Source organism: Gobius niger, assembly GCF_951799975.1.
Source record: "Gobius niger genome assembly, chromosome: 13".
Taxonomy (NCBI): domain Eukaryota; kingdom Metazoa; phylum Chordata; class Actinopteri; order Gobiiformes; family Gobiidae; genus Gobius; species Gobius niger.
In genome coordinates, this window is record NC_136864.1 from 16,040,866 (window position 1) to 16,056,587 (window position 15,722).

The window sequence follows — 15,722 nt, forward strand, 5'->3', positions numbered from 1 at the left end:
AGTATTAGTATTAGTGTTGTTGTTGTTGTTGTTGTCATGATGATTATGATAATAATTATTAGCCTAACATCTAGAAGTGCATTAGGCCAAGCATTAAAACCCACATTCCAATATCCCTTAGAAAAGTTAATACCACGTTTACTCACCTGAACAAAAGTGGGTGAGTGAGTTAACTTATTTCATTTGGCAAATATCTTATCCAGGGTTAACTTTTAAGAAATCCCACCTATCATTTAATTATTAAGTGAAATAAAATATTACAGATGCTGCTGCTCCGGTAGTAATAAAATAAATGATCGCCGCTCAGTTTCCTGCTGATGCTAGGATGGAATGCCAACTGCCATGCCATTGGTGTTATGACATCACAATGGTATCTTCATTTTGTGGTATATAAAATATTTGTTTATGCTGTAAATAATAATGATGAGAATAATAATAAATCATTAGGCTTTGCTCAGAAGCGACTGCTGGTCAGAGCAAACACAAAGCGTGGCACTCTTATGAAAGATGGAACCACAAGTGAGAGCCAAGAGAGATAAGGAGTCTGCGACAGAAGAAATTTCAGAGAGGTGTAGTCAGCCACACTGCGCCCTAAAATAAAAAATAAAAAAATAGCTGTAAAGGAAATTGTAAATTGATTCTATTGTTGCGTGATTAGTAAAATCTTACTCACCATCAATATCTTGGATCCCATACCTAAGAGCAAGGTCTGCCGTCATAAGAATTTTGCCAGTCAGGGACATCAGATTTTTATCTTTTGGTTAGAAAACAGTGGGACATATCAATAAACAGAATATAAAATATCAAGAATAGTGCATTTTAAGATGCATACCCTGTGCTAAGTTGACAATGCACTTCCCACTCAATTCAGTGGATTCTCCATTGACAAAGACGTCTTTCATCTGTGTTCAAAAGAGGGACATAAATTAGCAAGACAAATGAAAGTATATTAATAAACCCGTTTTGGTTATTTATCCACCTTTGGATCAACACCCTGCGGTACATCTTTCTCCATTACAAACTTTGAGATTAACTCTGTTTGCACTGCTCCAGGCCAGAGGCTCACAGAAACCACTCCTCGATTTTTCAGTTCAAAGGCCATGTCTGCTGCCAGTCGGTCACACTTAAACATCACAAGCAAATTTCACTCAAATTGTAACGTTTCCAACAAAACTAATGAAATGAAGTAAACTTACCGCTGCTTTACCAACGCCATATGCAACATTAAACAGATACCGCAACCCACCCATAGATGAAATGGTGACAATCAAACCGTGCCCTTGAGGCACCATCAAACGTGAGGCAAAGACCGAGAAGATATAGTGACCCCTAAATGAAAACCATGAATAAAGTAAAATACAAGATAAGATTGTATTTGAAAAAGACAGTATGCTTCAGTTGGTGGTTCTCAACTTTGTCTTGTATGTGGTAATCCTTTCATCTACACTTCCCTATCTTTACCGTTAAGGATGTTGCTGAATATCTACAAGTGATCAACTAAAATATATACATATTTAGAAAGTAATATTAAATAATATTGAGCTTTTTTCCCCATTGCTTTAAAGCCCAGTAGCCTACCACAGGTTAGCACAGGGAACCATTGAACTACTCAGAGAGACTTACCTGAGACCTGTGTTATTAATTGAATCCCAGATACTTGGATCAGTCTCCCAAAACTTCACTCCCATATTCTCAAAGATAGCCTGGTAAAACATTGAATATCCAGTTAGGTTGCTGAAGCACACTCATGTTAAAGTAATAGAAAAGCAATGATTGATAAACCTGCACTCCTGCGTAGGCATTATTAACCAGCATGTCAAGCCTTCCATGTTGCTCAAGTTTAATTTTTTCAAAAAGTTCTTCAATATCAGTGTCTTTTGTCGAGTCACATATCACTGGCACACAGTTTCCGCCTCTTTGTGTAACCTTTAGACAATAAACACATGAGATTGGCATGCCATGTTACTATAAATAGATTTCATAAGAATTTTAATTTTTCCATGTACCATCATTAGTCGCTACATTTTTTCAAGACAAGTGGCAATCTATTGCCCGTCTATCTTTATGATATGTTATTGTCATATTGTGTAAGCAGAAGAGTAGACTTTTACCTCAGCAGCGCATTCATTTAAGGTCTTCTCGGAGCGCCCAGTAATGTAGACTGTGGCTCCTGCTTCGGAGAGTTGCAGGGCTATACCTTTGCCAATACCTCTGGAAGCACCAGTTACCAAACAAACCCATCCGGACAGTGCCATTTTAAAGCTTTATACAAAAAAGAAAGAAAGAAAGAAAGAAAAAAGTTAGCATGCGGGCTGTTATGTAACCATTATTCAATCAACAATATAGTAATGGGCCAAGTGAACGTAGAATTCGTACAAAAGCCAGATTTAATTTTATATCGCTATTTTTTTCCCTACACGCACATTTAGAACAATAAAGCGAACTTTTTCTAGACATGTTGTTGCTTTGCGAACGCATATTGTTTTAATTATGCCTCATACTTATAAGAGCAAGAAGGAAACATACCTGCAACAAATTCCTGCGCCGCAGCGACACACAGGTGCACAGGTGTAGCAAACCCTCCGGGCAGTGAATACTAGAGATGATGAGACAGTTACAGGAGTTACACAAAAACGTCCCGTCGAGGTGTCAACTCTCGCGAGAAGAAGCGAGGTTTGACACATCCCAGAGATCAAACCAAAAGATTATGGAAGATCACCACTTAATATCATGTCTTTTGATTTTTATTACCACCACCAATTTCACGCAACTTTCCTACGCAATTGAGAACACATTTTAGCCGGATGTACAGAAAGCAGATCAAACACATGGGTTAGAACTATTAAAATGTGGCCGACAAACTACAAAATGTAACTTTAAGCTGAAGAGGGCGCTACCTTATTGTCGTATGTCGAGCTCTATTTAATACCTAGGTATATGCACATAGCTAAAAATCAGTAAATTGATTAACTCAGTTGTAAAGTGTTCTCCCTTTCTTTGAACGTGCCATTGTAATCAATAAAATTGTTATTGATACAAAACCCTGAAGATTTGCGTTTCAGTTCCTACAACCCTCAGTGCTGTTTTTGTTACCTTAGGCCAGACACTTGGCCTACATTCCCCCTAGTATCTGCATAAATTGGTGTGGGAAAGTTTAAGTATAGGCTCAGCTTACGACTTTCCTTGAAATGCTTTGTGAGGACTGCCATGAAATAATGCTTCAGTAGGCCTACATATAGCCCTTGACACTTGCTGTTAAGTATTTACTGCAATTTGCTTCCATTTGTACAACAACAACTTGCCATGGGAGATCAGACCACAAAAATAATAATACATAATAATAATATAATAATAATAATGATATATGCAGAGTCTACGTACAATGGTGAATGATTGAGAGTGTGAATGGGTGAGTGGTTCCTTGCTATAAAGCGCTTTGAGAGCAAGGTGAAGGTGAAAGCACGATTTGGTTGAGAGTTAAGACCATTTATCATGATGATGAAAATATATCCAGAATTCCAGATGGCATATTAGCAAAAACAGAGAGCAATACATTTTTTTTTTTTTTTGCAATACAAAAGGTACAAAAGAAACAGTAGGCTACATTAGTCTTTTCCAGCTGTTCCTGCAACACAGCTGTAAAACTGTGCTACAAAAACTGGGTCTTTTTCTTCTAATATATGGAGAAAGTGATTCCTCTCTTCTTCTTCCCAAGACTCAAACCACTGTGTCCACAGCCGGAGTTGGCATTCAAAGATGTTTGGAAGTTTGTCTTTCACCTGTTTGTAAAGAAAGAGTGAAGTTAGAAAAGTATTTGTGATTTGTATTTCATGTAGGCCTATTAAAAAGATGTAGAAAGTAAGCTACCTGTAGGGTACTGAGTGAATCCAAAAGGGTGCACACCTTCCCAGGTACTGCCTTTCCCAAAAGATCCTGCATAAAGCGCTCTCTTTGAGGGACGTTCCAGCCCTGAAACCAGCTTAATACGCACCGCTGCTCCTGAAGGGTCACGTAGGAAATGGGCTGTGGTCTAGTGGCAGAGCTGCAGGACAGATTCTCCAGACTGGGAGGTCCTTGAGAGTTATGGTGGGGAACAGAGGGAAAATCTTTGGGGCCGCTGGCAGTGGCGCGAAAGGGCCACTCATATGCCGTCGTGGGCATATTTTCCTGTGTTAATCCTCTGAGTTGATTGTATGCTGTGCAAAAGCGACCGGAGCAGTCTGTTGATTCTGGGGGCTCGTTTGAGCCTTGAATTGTACTTTTAAACCACGCCATGTTCCAGAAATATCTTGTTTTTATCCTACCTACGTCTGGACGTTTCAGTAATGATGAGCGAAATGCGCATTCTATCATACGATTTTTGCCATGAAAAGACTCTTGTCTTGACAACAGGTCAACAACAAAGAAAAAGCCGCTCTACTTCCTCCAAAAGATCTTTTGTTGGCGTTGTCGCCATCTATAGGATTGGAGCGTGGACGGTGGGTGACTTGCGTTTTGAAAATGCAAAACAACAGCAACAAAAAATACACCTCAGAACAAACAGGGTATTTATAATGGACAACTATGTATTTATTTATTTTATACCGTTTTTTATGTTTGGTGAAGGCAAATTCGTTAAACTGATGAATGACGTACGATGATGTCAGAGGCAAGGAGGCGTTGTTCGTCGCTGGCTGTGCGAGAGGAACGGAAAATGGCGGACCTCGAAGACGTAACTCTGGACGGGAGACCACTACAGTCTCTCAGAGTTGCTGATTTAAAAGCTGCCCTCGAGGAGAGAGGACTTTCCAAGAGTGGACAGAAAAATGCTCTCGTCAAACGACTCAAGGGGGTGAGTTTATTGCAAATACGAGCAGCGGTTGGTAGGAGCCGCCAATGCAGAGGCTGATGCTAATGTTGTGGGCCAATTTCACTGATATTGAGATTCTTTATAAACTGTAAAATGTGGGAGGATATGCATTTAGTCAGTAGAGCGTATTTTGTGAAGTAAAATGTTCAGGTTGTATAAATGTGTAAATTAGAGTTTAATAACTTTGTGGCGAGTGTATTCAAGTGTTGTCACAATCATATTAGCCATTACAGCTAACGTTAGCATAATGCTTTGGAGTTGAGCTCTGGCCTTAGTATAGCGCTCACCTGCAGTTTGTATTTCTGTCTTTAAGTGGGCTCCGTGTCTACAAATAGTACTTTACTTGTTTTTTCTCCTGGGAAACATAAGAAAAAGCTGTTTATGATTTGCAATTTCGTTTTGCGTTTATAAAAGGCTCCCCAAGAGCTTACGCATAGGTAAAGCAGCCGTTTGTTTACAGTGCAACACGCTATTTAGTCGATGTTTTTTTGTTTTGTTTGTTTTTCCACTGTCTGTGTAAACATGTTGCCTCTGGTGACCACTGTCAAATGAGATTTGAAGCTAATAAGAGGGAAGCACCTGATGAAATCATAAAGACAGTTTAAATATGTCCATATATTGCTTACATTTATCTCTTGCGTTAAGGCCCTCATGCTGGAGAATCTGCAGAAGACTTCCACTGCTCATGTTGGACTCCAGCCAAATTCGCAGGTATTTTACCTTGACTTGTGTTCATACATTTCTATGATCAAAGAGGGAAGGTGGATCGTACCGTACATTGAGTACAATTCTATTTACTTAAGTACATGGGTTACTTTTTCCCTTCTACTCTTCCACTTCTACTTCTTTTTACTTCTTCTTCTTTTTTTCTGGATTTTGTGAAAAAGAAAAACTTTTAACCTTTTTAGTGATCTATGTGGACATTGTTTTTCATCCATGAGGCACTTTGTGTTACAATTTTGTATGAAAAGTGCTTTATAAATAAAGTTTTGATTGATTGACAGCATGGAGGTTTCTATGACGCTCCAGGATCAATTGTTTGTTAGGGTTACAATTAGTTTTTCTCTGCAGCTCCATAGATGGAACATATGCTTACCCTTGGAGATGGTTCCATCAAACCCTAAAAAACAATTGACCCTGGAGCATTATAGAGACCGCCGTGATTGGAAGCAAAGACGCTATATTAACCACCCATACAGCTGCTGGGTCATCATCTACCTACTTGGAGTAGTTCTTGAGCAGTACTTTTACTTGAGTAAAGCATTTGGTTCATCGTTCCATTGTGTTTTAAATCATTAAACTTCTAGTTACTATTTTATTTGATATGGTAGGAAACGTTTATTCTCATTTTTGTGATATCTCTGTAAATATCATATTTGTATTTAATAATCTGTCATTTGTCTATCTGAAATCAAATTTATGTTTAGGTACATCTTGCAATGTAGTACACAGTAGTACTCACGTACTTTTCTTGAGTAGTTATTTGGACATCTACTTAAGTAAAACTATTTTCAAGTCACTTTACTTTTACTGGTGTGGATATTTTGGCTACTCTAGTCAAAGTTGTCTGGTTTTGTCAATAGATTGGTGAGGAAATGAGCCAGAACAGCTTCATTAAGCAGTACCTGGCTAAACAACAGGAGCTTCTCAGGCAGCGTCTGGAGAGAGAGGCCCGTGAAGCATTTGAAACAAATGGTCAGTTCTTTGAGCTCTATCCTCTTAATGCTCTTTGAAATCACTTTTTTGTTATAATAGTATAAACATTATTTTAAACAGACCAAGAGGATCACACTGATGTAAAGAACAGCGTATGTCCTCCTCAAGTCCCGGTAAGTTGATGTTTTGTGTGTTTGTTTGTTTTTCCATAGTGAGAGGATGTAAAACTGCTGCTTATGCATCAGAATTATGTTATGGTTATTTGAAGTGACTGTAAATCACCTGCTCTTTGTTCAGGATGCTTCAACTGCTGTGACTGACCATGTCAAGCCACCAGGTCCTTCAAGTGGACAAGCAGTGCCAACGGGTGTGAGTCATAGAAATCAGGAGGCTGCCATGTCAATTCCCCTTGCCTCCGTCTCTGTGGCTCAGGACAGAAATGAAGCTGCAGCTGACAGTGATGAAGAAGAGAGCGAGGACGGAGACGATGATGGTGATGGTGATGACGATGACGACTGGGACAATAATGTTCAGAGGAGACTCCCGAGGCAGCCAGTTAGAGCACCCATGGCCAGGGAGAGATCAGCAGCATCTTGCCAACCTCAACAGCAACTTATTCCTTCCGTTTTGTCTCCACAACTCCGCCAGCCAACACCTCCACCTTCTCCACCACCAGAGTTATCCTTTCCATTACCGGACACCCCTAAACAGAGTCCCCCTAGTCCTGATGTAGCAGCAGGAGGACGGTCACCATCCTCCTCCAGCTCTGGTTCATCAAGCAGTGGCAGCCGCAGCAGTAGCCCTGAACCCCATAGTGGACATGCTGAGCGCAAGCCTGGCCCCTTGACCCTCCTAGCAAGAAAAATGGAGTCTGAAGGCGCTTTTTCTGGAGCAGAGTGGCATTGCCGTGATGCCAGCAGGCAGGGCATCTCCTCATCTTCAACTTTTCCCAATAAAATCCGTCCAGAGGGTTTGATGTCCTCTGTTCCTCACATGCTTACTGCAAGCCATGCACCAATGAATCTAGGCGCAACCCAAGGCCATGCTCAAGTTCCTGTGTTAAAGGTGACAGCAGAGAGAGATGCTGAGTTAGAAAGGGGAGAGTCCCTTGAACTCCAAAGGCAAGCGCAACAGAGAAAAAATGAGCAAGAACGAGCTTTGGAGGAAGAACGGGTAAGAGCTGCATTAGAGAAGCAGAAAGCGTTGGAGAAAGAACAATTTGAACGGGAACAGGCTTTAGAAAAAGAAAGACAGTTGGCCTTGGCTAGAGAGAGAGAGGAGAAAGAACAGGCATTGGCACTTGAAAGACAAAGAGCTCTAGAGCGAGAACTGGTTCTGAAAAAAGAGCAAGAGGAACGTGAACGACGGCAGAAGGAAGAACAAGAAAAGGCTATGGAGCTGGAAAGGGCTCGAATTTTGGAGAGAGAAAGAGCTCTTGAGCAGGAAAGGTTAGAAAGAGAGAGGGCTCTGGAGGCTGAAAGGATTGAGAGGGAGAGAATGGAGAGACAAAAGGCTTTGGAGCTGGAAAGACTTGAAAAAGAGAGACGGGAAAAAGAGAGGCTGGAGAGAGAAGCGGCTTTAGAGCGTGAGAGACTGGAAAGAGAGAGGGAACGAATGGAAAGAGAAAAAGCTTCAGAGCAGGAGAGAATTGAGAGGGAGAGAGTTGAGCAGTTAAGAGCCTTAGAGAGAATTGAGCGAGAGAAGGCTCTAGCACAGGAGAGAATTGAGAGAGAGAGGGCTCTAGAACAGGAGAGAATTGAGAGAGAGAGGGCTCTAGAACAGCAAAGGATTGAGAGGGAGCTGGAAAGACTTGAGAGAGAGAAGGCTCTTGAACAAGAAAGGATTAAACAAGAGAAGGCTCTAGAACAGGAGCGGCTTGAGCAAGAAAGAATTAAACGAGATAAAGCTCTAGAACAGGAACGGCTTGAACAGGAAAGAATCAAACGAGAGGAGGCTCTAGAACAAGAACGGATTAAACAGGAAAGGATTGAGAGGGAGAAAGCTCTAGAGCTGGAAAGGATTGAGAGGGAGAAGGCTCTAGAGCTGGAAAGGATTGAGAGAAAGAAGGCTCAAGAACAGGAACAAATTGAGAGAGAGAGAGCCTTGGAGAGGGAAAAAATAGAAAAAGAAAAGGCTTTGGAAAGACAAAGGATAGAACTAGAGAAAGCCTTGGAAAGGGAAAGGGTTGAGAAAGAGAGAATTGATAGAGAAAGACTTGAGCGTGAGAGAGCCTTGAAGCTTGAGCAAAGAGAGCGAGAGCAAGCTTTGGAGCAACAGAGATTAGAACTGGAGAAACAAGAAAATGAGAGAATTGAGAAAAAACGGGCATTGGAGCAAGAAAGGATACAGCGTGAACAAAAGGAGAAGGAGGGAGAGGCAGCTTTGGAAAGGGAACAACTGGAAAAGGCTCAACAGGAGAGACTGGAGTTGGAGAAAGCGCAGGAAGTGAAGAGACAAGTATTACAAGAGGAAATTAGGGCCAAGAAAAATGCGTTGGAATTGGAAAAGCTAAGGTTAGCCGGAGAAGTTAGTGTAGAGAAGAAACAACCTACACAAAAAGAAAATGCAGCACATGAAAGGGCAAATGAGTCTAGAATGGCTGATGTGAAGAGCGAGGATCAGATTGGTTTTGTCCCCCTGCCCACTCCTCCCCCCCTCTCCACAGGCACATCTAGAAAAACATCAACAGAAGCAGGCAAGCAGGAAGGTGAAGTCCATGGTCCGGTTACCTGTGAACGCCAAGCAGAGGAGTCTAATACGCCCAAGTCACCACAGCCTGTGCTTAAAAAGTTTCGGTTCTCAAGAGAGACACCACTGCAACCACAGGCAGCCTCCCGAGTTATCAAGAGGCCCCGTGCTTTTTCTGATACTCCACAGCCTTGTGCCTCTGTGATGTCAGCTACCATTGCTGATGGTCAACGGCAAAAAGAACAATCTGTAGATCTAGAAGCTAATGCTGGACAGCTTGTCCCAGATGTAAATCAGGTTGAAACTGTTGAAAGTGCCAAAAAAAAAGAAACAAATGTCTTGTCAGAGAGCAAGGAAGAACTTGATGAAAATGAGGCTGCTGTCAAAAAGCGATCTAATCTGACAGACCTAAAGCATCAAGTTGTGGGTCCTTCAAGCCCGGTGGGTGCTTCAGGAAGAGGTAGAAATATAAAGAAGACAGAGAAAAAAGATTTAAGAAGATCATTATCAAACGATTCATCCGAGTCTGATTCTGCCTCATCTTCATCTCCCTCCACTGATTCATCCTCATCATCACGAGAGAAAACCTACACCTCACGACAGAGCAGAGTGAGTGGACAACATATAAACATGTTACTTCAGTGTTTTTAAAATTGATTTGTTTTCTTTGATTTCATTTTAGGATGAGGAAAATGCTTCACCTCAAAGTATTGGGGCTGCAAAAGTGCAGAAGACCAAATTGGAGATTTCTTCAGCAAATTCACAAATTAATGAAGGTTTACTTACTAAGGTCAGCTAATATTATTTACAGGGTCAAAATTGTATCAAGCTGCAATAATAACCAACATTCACCTACATACAGCTAAATGAAACCTCTTCCCGAGATGACCTCCAAATCAGAAAGGGCAGCGAAGATGATGAGGACAAGCCTGAGAATAGGTCTGATTTTTGTCTCTAATACACAGTACTTTTCACACACTGTCAGTGCACACTTTCTTTTATATGATCTCTGAATGTGACTATATATATATTGTCAATATATATACCATCTTCCAGCTCGTGAGGCTTATCTTTGATATATCAATCATATTTTTGTTCGTCAAAGAGGCAATTTTTTATTTTCTTTGGCGTCATACTGCTGGTTTATAGGTTTAACTAATCGACTAACAACCTTCTTTTACCTATTCATGCTGCATGTTGTGGTTTTAAATTTTAGAATTAGATTTGAATGCATTGCAATACTGTTTGTGTGGTTAGTGTTTTCTATTGCCTCATTGTAAAACCAAATTTCTACGTTTTGTACAGCTGTGATGGAGAGTCGTCTGTGTCAGAGCCAGAGAAGGGCACTGAGGCCAACAACGAGGTAAGGCGTTCATTGCTGTGACCTTTCTGCTAGTTATTGATCATTTGGATTAGCCCATAAAATATGATTAAATTGTTTTACTATTTAATTACTACATGACGCATTGGCATTCACCTCAAGGGTTTTGTTCATTATGGCCTTTTTTTAAACACCAAATGATTGCTTTGTTAAAAGGTGGTCATGCCTCTTCCATTGCCCATATTGGTACCTGCATACTACTTCTGCCACTGCTACCACTTCTGCTGCTACTTCCGCACCTGTGCATTGTCCCCAAGAGCCCAGAGTTGACAACAGACGTATTCCCAAGTATGCTGTGCAGCCTGTTGGGACGAACATCACTAACGCCACTGGCTTGGCATTCTGGATGTCTAACTCCAGTTTGGCACCAAGAAAACAAATGCTTATTGACAACAAAGTCCCTTCTATTTGATCAAACTTTTTCTGACACTCAACACTGGGAATTGAACTTTATGGATTGCATAATAAGGACATTGGACTATTTTGGCTGGCTTTTTAAATTTTTATTATCATGCCTAATATTCCACTGTGGCGTTTCTTTGGACTTCCATAATCTTTCTCTATACTTGGCATTGAACATTACAAATGACATCCTGCACCTACATGCCTGATGGTGCATTTTCTTGTCTGAGATCATCCGGCTGCGGTCGGATTTGGAAAAATAACCCTTGAGATTGGACTGCTGTGAACTGAAACGGGTTTGGCACTACCCCAATGAAGTATTGAAACCACCATGCCAAGCAACCAATGCCTCAGCCACCTTGATCGGACTTATGTTGCATAGATCAGTTCTTTCACTCAAGATTGGGCCATATCCAAACCAGTAAGGATCAGTGTCAGTGATACCAGGGAATAAGTAGGCAAACCACAACACTCATCATTACGCTTTGCACATTTTATTCTCCAGCAATTCAGTCATTACAGTGAGCAACAAAATTAAAAGATGTCACCCTGACAGTTCTTGCATACATACATTTTTTTTTTTTTTTACAGTTTTAATGTGAAAGAAAACCACAGTAGTATTTAGGTTTATGTACCAGTTTCCAACTTTTTGTTGTAATTTGGTTCCAACCCCTTGCCCTGTCATTCTCCCTTTATTCCCTTCTAACATTTTCCCTTGTGCTCTTGGGTTTGTTTTATCTACTTTTGTTACAGACGCCTAAAGCCTTCTCAACGCGTAAGATCTCTCTTAGCAGTGAGTAAACCTTCCTACCCAGAATGTTTCATTAAAACTGTTAACTGTTTTGTTGAAATCAGACATTTGCACAAACTTCTTTGCAAAGCAATGCAGCTTTGGGTTATCTCAGTAGTAAGTGAGAATTGAAAAAGGATTTTGTTTTGTATCCCAGGCAGTAAATCATCTCCTGGCAGCACTGAGAATGAGCATGATTTGGGGACTGCTGGTGGCCGCAAGAGGAGATGGGGCTCGAGTACAGCTGTCACTGCCAAAAAACCTTCCATCAGCATCACCACAGATTCACTCAAGGTACACGGTGTTGTGTTATTAGTTTGGTGTGGCTGGTTCCATGTTTGCAGACTAAGAAGTTTTAATTAACAATTGTTTGTTTCTCTCAGTCTTTGATTCCAGACATCAAACCTGCCTTAAACCAGGAAGCAGTGATGGAGCTTCACCCTGAAGAACCTGTTCTATCTGAAACTGAAGAGGAGGAAAAGGATCATGCAGACCAAGAACTTCAGATTCGCAGAACAGTAACACAGGTTGTTGCTTAGCTCTTCTGCAGCATTTCATAGCTGTTGATGAAATTTTAGGTTTGAGTGGGGTCTCTTTATTTTCCCTTCATGCCTCATGTTTTTCTGTGTTTGTAGATCGTGCTTGTGGAGAACCAGGAGGATGGTCAAAAAGAAGCAAAGAGAAGACGAGAGGAGTCGGAAGAGGATGATGCGCTGGACGAAAAAGAGACAAAAATCTCGGAGGACCCAACATGTACACAAGCCATAGAAAGCCCCTCACCATCGCACATCTGCCCTGATGCAGATATTCCTCCTGGTAACCAAAAGAAAAATCCTCTCAAGAATTGCCATTGTAGTTACCACTATGGAAATCATGAATAAAATGCTTTTGTCCTTTTAGTTGCTCAGAGTGATATCCTTATTCGTCGTTCCATCAGCCAGCAGAAAACTGGTGTCTCCATCACTATTGATGATCCTGTGCGCACAGCCAGGCAGCCATCACCACCTCGGGGAAATGTTTCTAGCATTGTCCATGTCTGCAACCTGGTGAGTAAACTTCATCTTCACACAAAATCTGGCCTGTAAGCTTAGTATAGTGGTATAGTGTGAACTACTCTTTACAAAGCTGTGTGTTTTAGGTAAGGCCATTTACTCTGGGGCAGCTCAAAGAGCTCCTCAGCAGAACAGGCACGCTTGTGGAAGACGGCTTCTGGATTGATAAAATCAAGTCTCATTGCTATGTTACTGTGAGTTTTCTATTCTTATATGCATTAATTTAACGCTAAGCTTTCTACTAACACCAATATTATTGTATTGCTTTCAAGTATTCTAGCTCTGAGGAAGCAGTTGCTACACGGGCAGCTCTTCATGGGGTTAAATGGCCTCAGAGCAACCCAAAAGTTCTTAGTGTAGATTTCTGCCAGCAGGATGAGGTAAGACATGATCACATAACTGTTGGATGGTGTTCGAGTCACTGATGGCCTCTAAAACCTAGGTCTTCCCCACTTTTTAGTTGGATTTCCACAAAGGCTTGGGCTCCGGTGATCGAGCTGGAATTGGGATGCAAAGCCATGGTCGAAGCCTTCCCTCACTCCTTCCAGAGCGAGACCAATGGGTGGAACGAGAGCGTGAAATGGAGCGTCGGGAGCGGGCACGTGCAGAGCGGGAATGGGACCGTGATAAGGTCAGAGAGTTTGGAAAGGTCCCAGAACAAAAAGAGGCAGGTGCCAGAAGATCCAGGTCCAGGGAGAGACGCCGCAAGGAAAGGGAAAAGAGTAAGGAGAAAAAAACAGAAAAGAAAGGTAAGTCTGATATTTAGAAGCGGTGGATAATTAAAAAGGGCATTGTCTTTTCATGGTTTTAACATTTAACAGAAAAACCAGAGGATCCGCCAGCAAAACTGCTTGATGACCTGTTCAGAAAAACGAAAGCTGTTCCTTGCATATACTGGCTTCCCCTTACAGAGGAACAGGTAAGATACATTTCTGTTTTTAAAGCCATACTGCTCAGCATTTCGTCCACAAAATAAAATAAGTGTACAAGCATAGATTTAATGAAAAGAACTTCAAAGGCATGCTTTACCATGTGCAAGCTTGCCTCTCCTTACATGAATTGTAACTCTGCTGGGAGTGGGACAACACCAGCTCACCTTCCTGTTATACTGGCTACCAAACATTTGGTTCAACAACATGGCACTGGAAGAGCCAGTGAACATGTGGATCGCATCAAAATCCCTATAATCAACATTTCGATATATCAAGAATTGTTACATTTGCTATTGCTGGCATGTTGGTGACGTTCTGTCTTTAAATGTTTCATTTAAAATTATTTTAAATGATGAAACTTGTTTCATTTCCTCTTAGTATCTTCAACGGGAAGCTGCTAGAGTTGAACGGCGGAAAGAGCGTGAGATGCAGCGAAAAAAGGAGGAGGAGGAAGCAGAGCTGAAGAAAAAAGAAGAAAACAAGGAGAAGGTGAAACCGGGAGGTGGTCTAACAGTCGACCGGAGTGAAAGTGAGAAGATCAGAGACAGGGACCGAGCCCGAGACCGAGGTAGGGACAGGGAAAGGGAAAGGGAGGTCGATAAACGCAGGGATGGTAACCGTAGGCCTGGTGTCGGCGCTGCCCCCAGTGGACGCCGCTCACGCAGTCGAAGTGATCCCCGGGAACGCAGGCGCTAGTGGAAAATCGCTTAATGGAACTGAAGAGGCCATGCTTCCATTCGACTTTCGCTACATGTACTTTATTATGACCGACCCAATGGAGGACCAACTGATGTCACAACAAAATGATTACTTTTTTAAAAATCACATCTGCATCACATCTATGTGACCATGCTGAGAAGGGGACCTTTGGCAGTGTTTTCCAGAGTGCTTTACGTCTTGCCCTTGTCAAGAGTCAAGTTTTCTTTGTATGTTTGCCTTATTTTTTTTTTGTCTTGACAGAATTGCGTTATAGCACACTGGGTGATTATAAGTATCCTCTGATGTTCCCTGTTGCTGCTTAAATATAAGTGTTGACTAACTTGCAGTCTTTTTCCCCAGTGTTAGCAGCTCAGCAAAGTCGAGGCTCCACCTTTGGTCGCTGTTGTTTGGGAATATCCTGCAGCACTTGTCTAAAAAGACTAAAGAGCATAACTCTCTTTTCAGCAGCCTATATAATTATAAGAAATATTTGGGGAAAAAAATGTGTTAAACATTTTGTACAGACAAAATAATCAAACGCCCAGTCTGTAAATGAGGCAGCTTTGTGATATTTTTGGACAGGTGTAGAATAACAACCAAGGTATTGTAGTGGTCTTCTCTCTTTGAGCCAACTCTCTTTGGACGAGGATATCCATCACCTGATCTGTTTATGATTATGTCCTTAACATTTAGTCTGCTTCCTTTTCCTCAGCCCCTTGTAGTATTCATACAGGCTCAAGAGGAAGGATGCTTACTAATGGTTTTAATATTGTTTTTTAATTGATATTTTATCATTTTAGTACAAAAGTTTGTTTTTAATTTTCTTCAAGTACGCCTATTGGTGAATGTACAAATAATAAAAATTGAGACTTATAATTGCTTCATTATTTTCTCGTGGACTTTCTGCGCTTTTAATTTGCAACTGCATTAACAGTCCACAAGATGGCAGACATGCCAAATGGCTTTGTACTGTAAGTTTAAAATGAAATTATATGGTTCCCTTTTCAGATAGAAATGAATCAACCCATTATTCCTGCTGAAAGTGATCACCATTTGTCTTGATCACAACACAATCCAAAAATTCTTCATCAGTTCTTCTGTTACTATTCAATGTTGTGGAAAAGTGCACTGGGTTTGCTAGAGTCTGCAAATCTTTGCTGTCCCGTTTCCTTGCAGCATTGCCCTGGTCTTGATGTTGGGCTTGCAGCACTCAGCAATAACCCTCTGTAATTACAGTTCTATGGTCGCTGAGCTTAACATTTTTCTGGCCTGA

The 15,722-nt window shown here is 41.3% G+C and overlaps 3 protein-coding genes across 3 annotated transcripts; 1 reads left to right on the forward strand and 2 right to left on the reverse strand.

Annotated features, from left to right (window-relative positions):
* Nucleotides 1-293: 293 nt before the first annotated feature.
* dhrs1 (dehydrogenase/reductase (SDR family) member 1) lies at nucleotides 294-2,689 on the reverse strand. The gene is made up of 9 exons (XM_079569230.1): nucleotides 2,527-2,689; nucleotides 2,112-2,262; nucleotides 1,783-1,926; nucleotides 1,624-1,703; nucleotides 1,197-1,329; nucleotides 980-1,123; nucleotides 833-902; nucleotides 674-754; nucleotides 294-591 (listed from the first exon to the last, which is right to left on the reverse strand). The coding sequence occupies exons 1-9, from the start codon at nucleotides 2,682-2,684 to the stop codon at nucleotides 455-457; spliced, it is 1,098 nt and encodes a 365-aa protein (XP_079425356.1). The 5' UTR covers nucleotides 2,685-2,689; the 3' UTR covers nucleotides 294-454.
* Nucleotides 2,690-3,605: 916 nt separating this feature from the next.
* Nucleotides 3,606-4,409, reverse strand: cUnh14orf119 (chromosome Un C14orf119 homolog; the record flags this gene model as incomplete). Its single annotated transcript, XM_079569284.1, has 2 exons — nucleotides 3,868-4,409; nucleotides 3,606-3,779 (listed from the first exon to the last, which is right to left on the reverse strand). The coding sequence occupies exons 1-2, from the start codon at nucleotides 4,351-4,353 to the stop codon at nucleotides 3,606-3,608; spliced, it is 660 nt and encodes a 219-aa protein (XP_079425410.1). The 5' UTR covers nucleotides 4,354-4,409.
* Nucleotides 4,410-4,664: 255 nt separating this feature from the next.
* acin1a (apoptotic chromatin condensation inducer 1a) lies at nucleotides 4,665-15,325 on the forward strand. The gene is made up of 18 exons (XM_079568864.1): nucleotides 4,665-4,831; nucleotides 5,495-5,560; nucleotides 6,433-6,544; nucleotides 6,626-6,678; nucleotides 6,803-9,802; nucleotides 9,876-9,983; nucleotides 10,056-10,132; nucleotides 10,499-10,556; nucleotides 11,730-11,769; nucleotides 11,924-12,060; nucleotides 12,150-12,293; nucleotides 12,402-12,582; nucleotides 12,667-12,812; nucleotides 12,905-13,012; nucleotides 13,091-13,198; nucleotides 13,279-13,567; nucleotides 13,640-13,737; nucleotides 14,129-15,325. Exons 1-18 carry the CDS (start codon nucleotides 4,694-4,696, stop codon nucleotides 14,444-14,446), a joined length of 5,181 nt encoding a protein of 1,726 aa, XP_079424990.1. The 5' UTR covers nucleotides 4,665-4,693; the 3' UTR covers nucleotides 14,447-15,325.
* The last annotated feature ends 397 nt before the right edge of the window (nucleotides 15,326-15,722 follow it).

What these genes read in the sequence shown, in the direction of transcription:
- dhrs1 (XM_079569230.1), bottom strand. Translation starts at nt 2,684, where the DNA reads ATGTGTCAAACCTCGCTTCTTCTCGCGAGAGTTGACACCTCGACGGGA. An exon ending in ATGGCGTTGGTAAAGCAGCG is followed by an intron (nt 1,124 to 1,196) that starts GTAAGTTTACTT and finishes GTGATGTTTAAG; the next exon opens with TGTGACCGACTGGCAGCAGA. An exon ending in CGCAGGGTGTTGATCCAAAG is followed by an intron (nt 903 to 979) that starts GTGGATAAATAA and finishes TTTTGAACACAG; the next exon opens with ATGAAAGACGTCTTTGTCAA.
- acin1a (XM_079568864.1), top strand. Translation starts at nt 4,694, where the DNA reads ATGGCGGACCTCGAAGACGTAACTCTGGACGGGAGACCACTACAGTCT. An exon ending in GAGGACAAGCCTGAGAATAG is followed by an intron (nt 10,133 to 10,498) that starts GTCTGATTTTTG and finishes CGTTTTGTACAG; the next exon opens with CTGTGATGGAGAGTCGTCTG. An exon ending in GAAAAAAACAGAAAAGAAAG is followed by an intron (nt 13,568 to 13,639) that starts GTAAGTCTGATA and finishes AACATTTAACAG; the next exon opens with AAAAACCAGAGGATCCGCCA.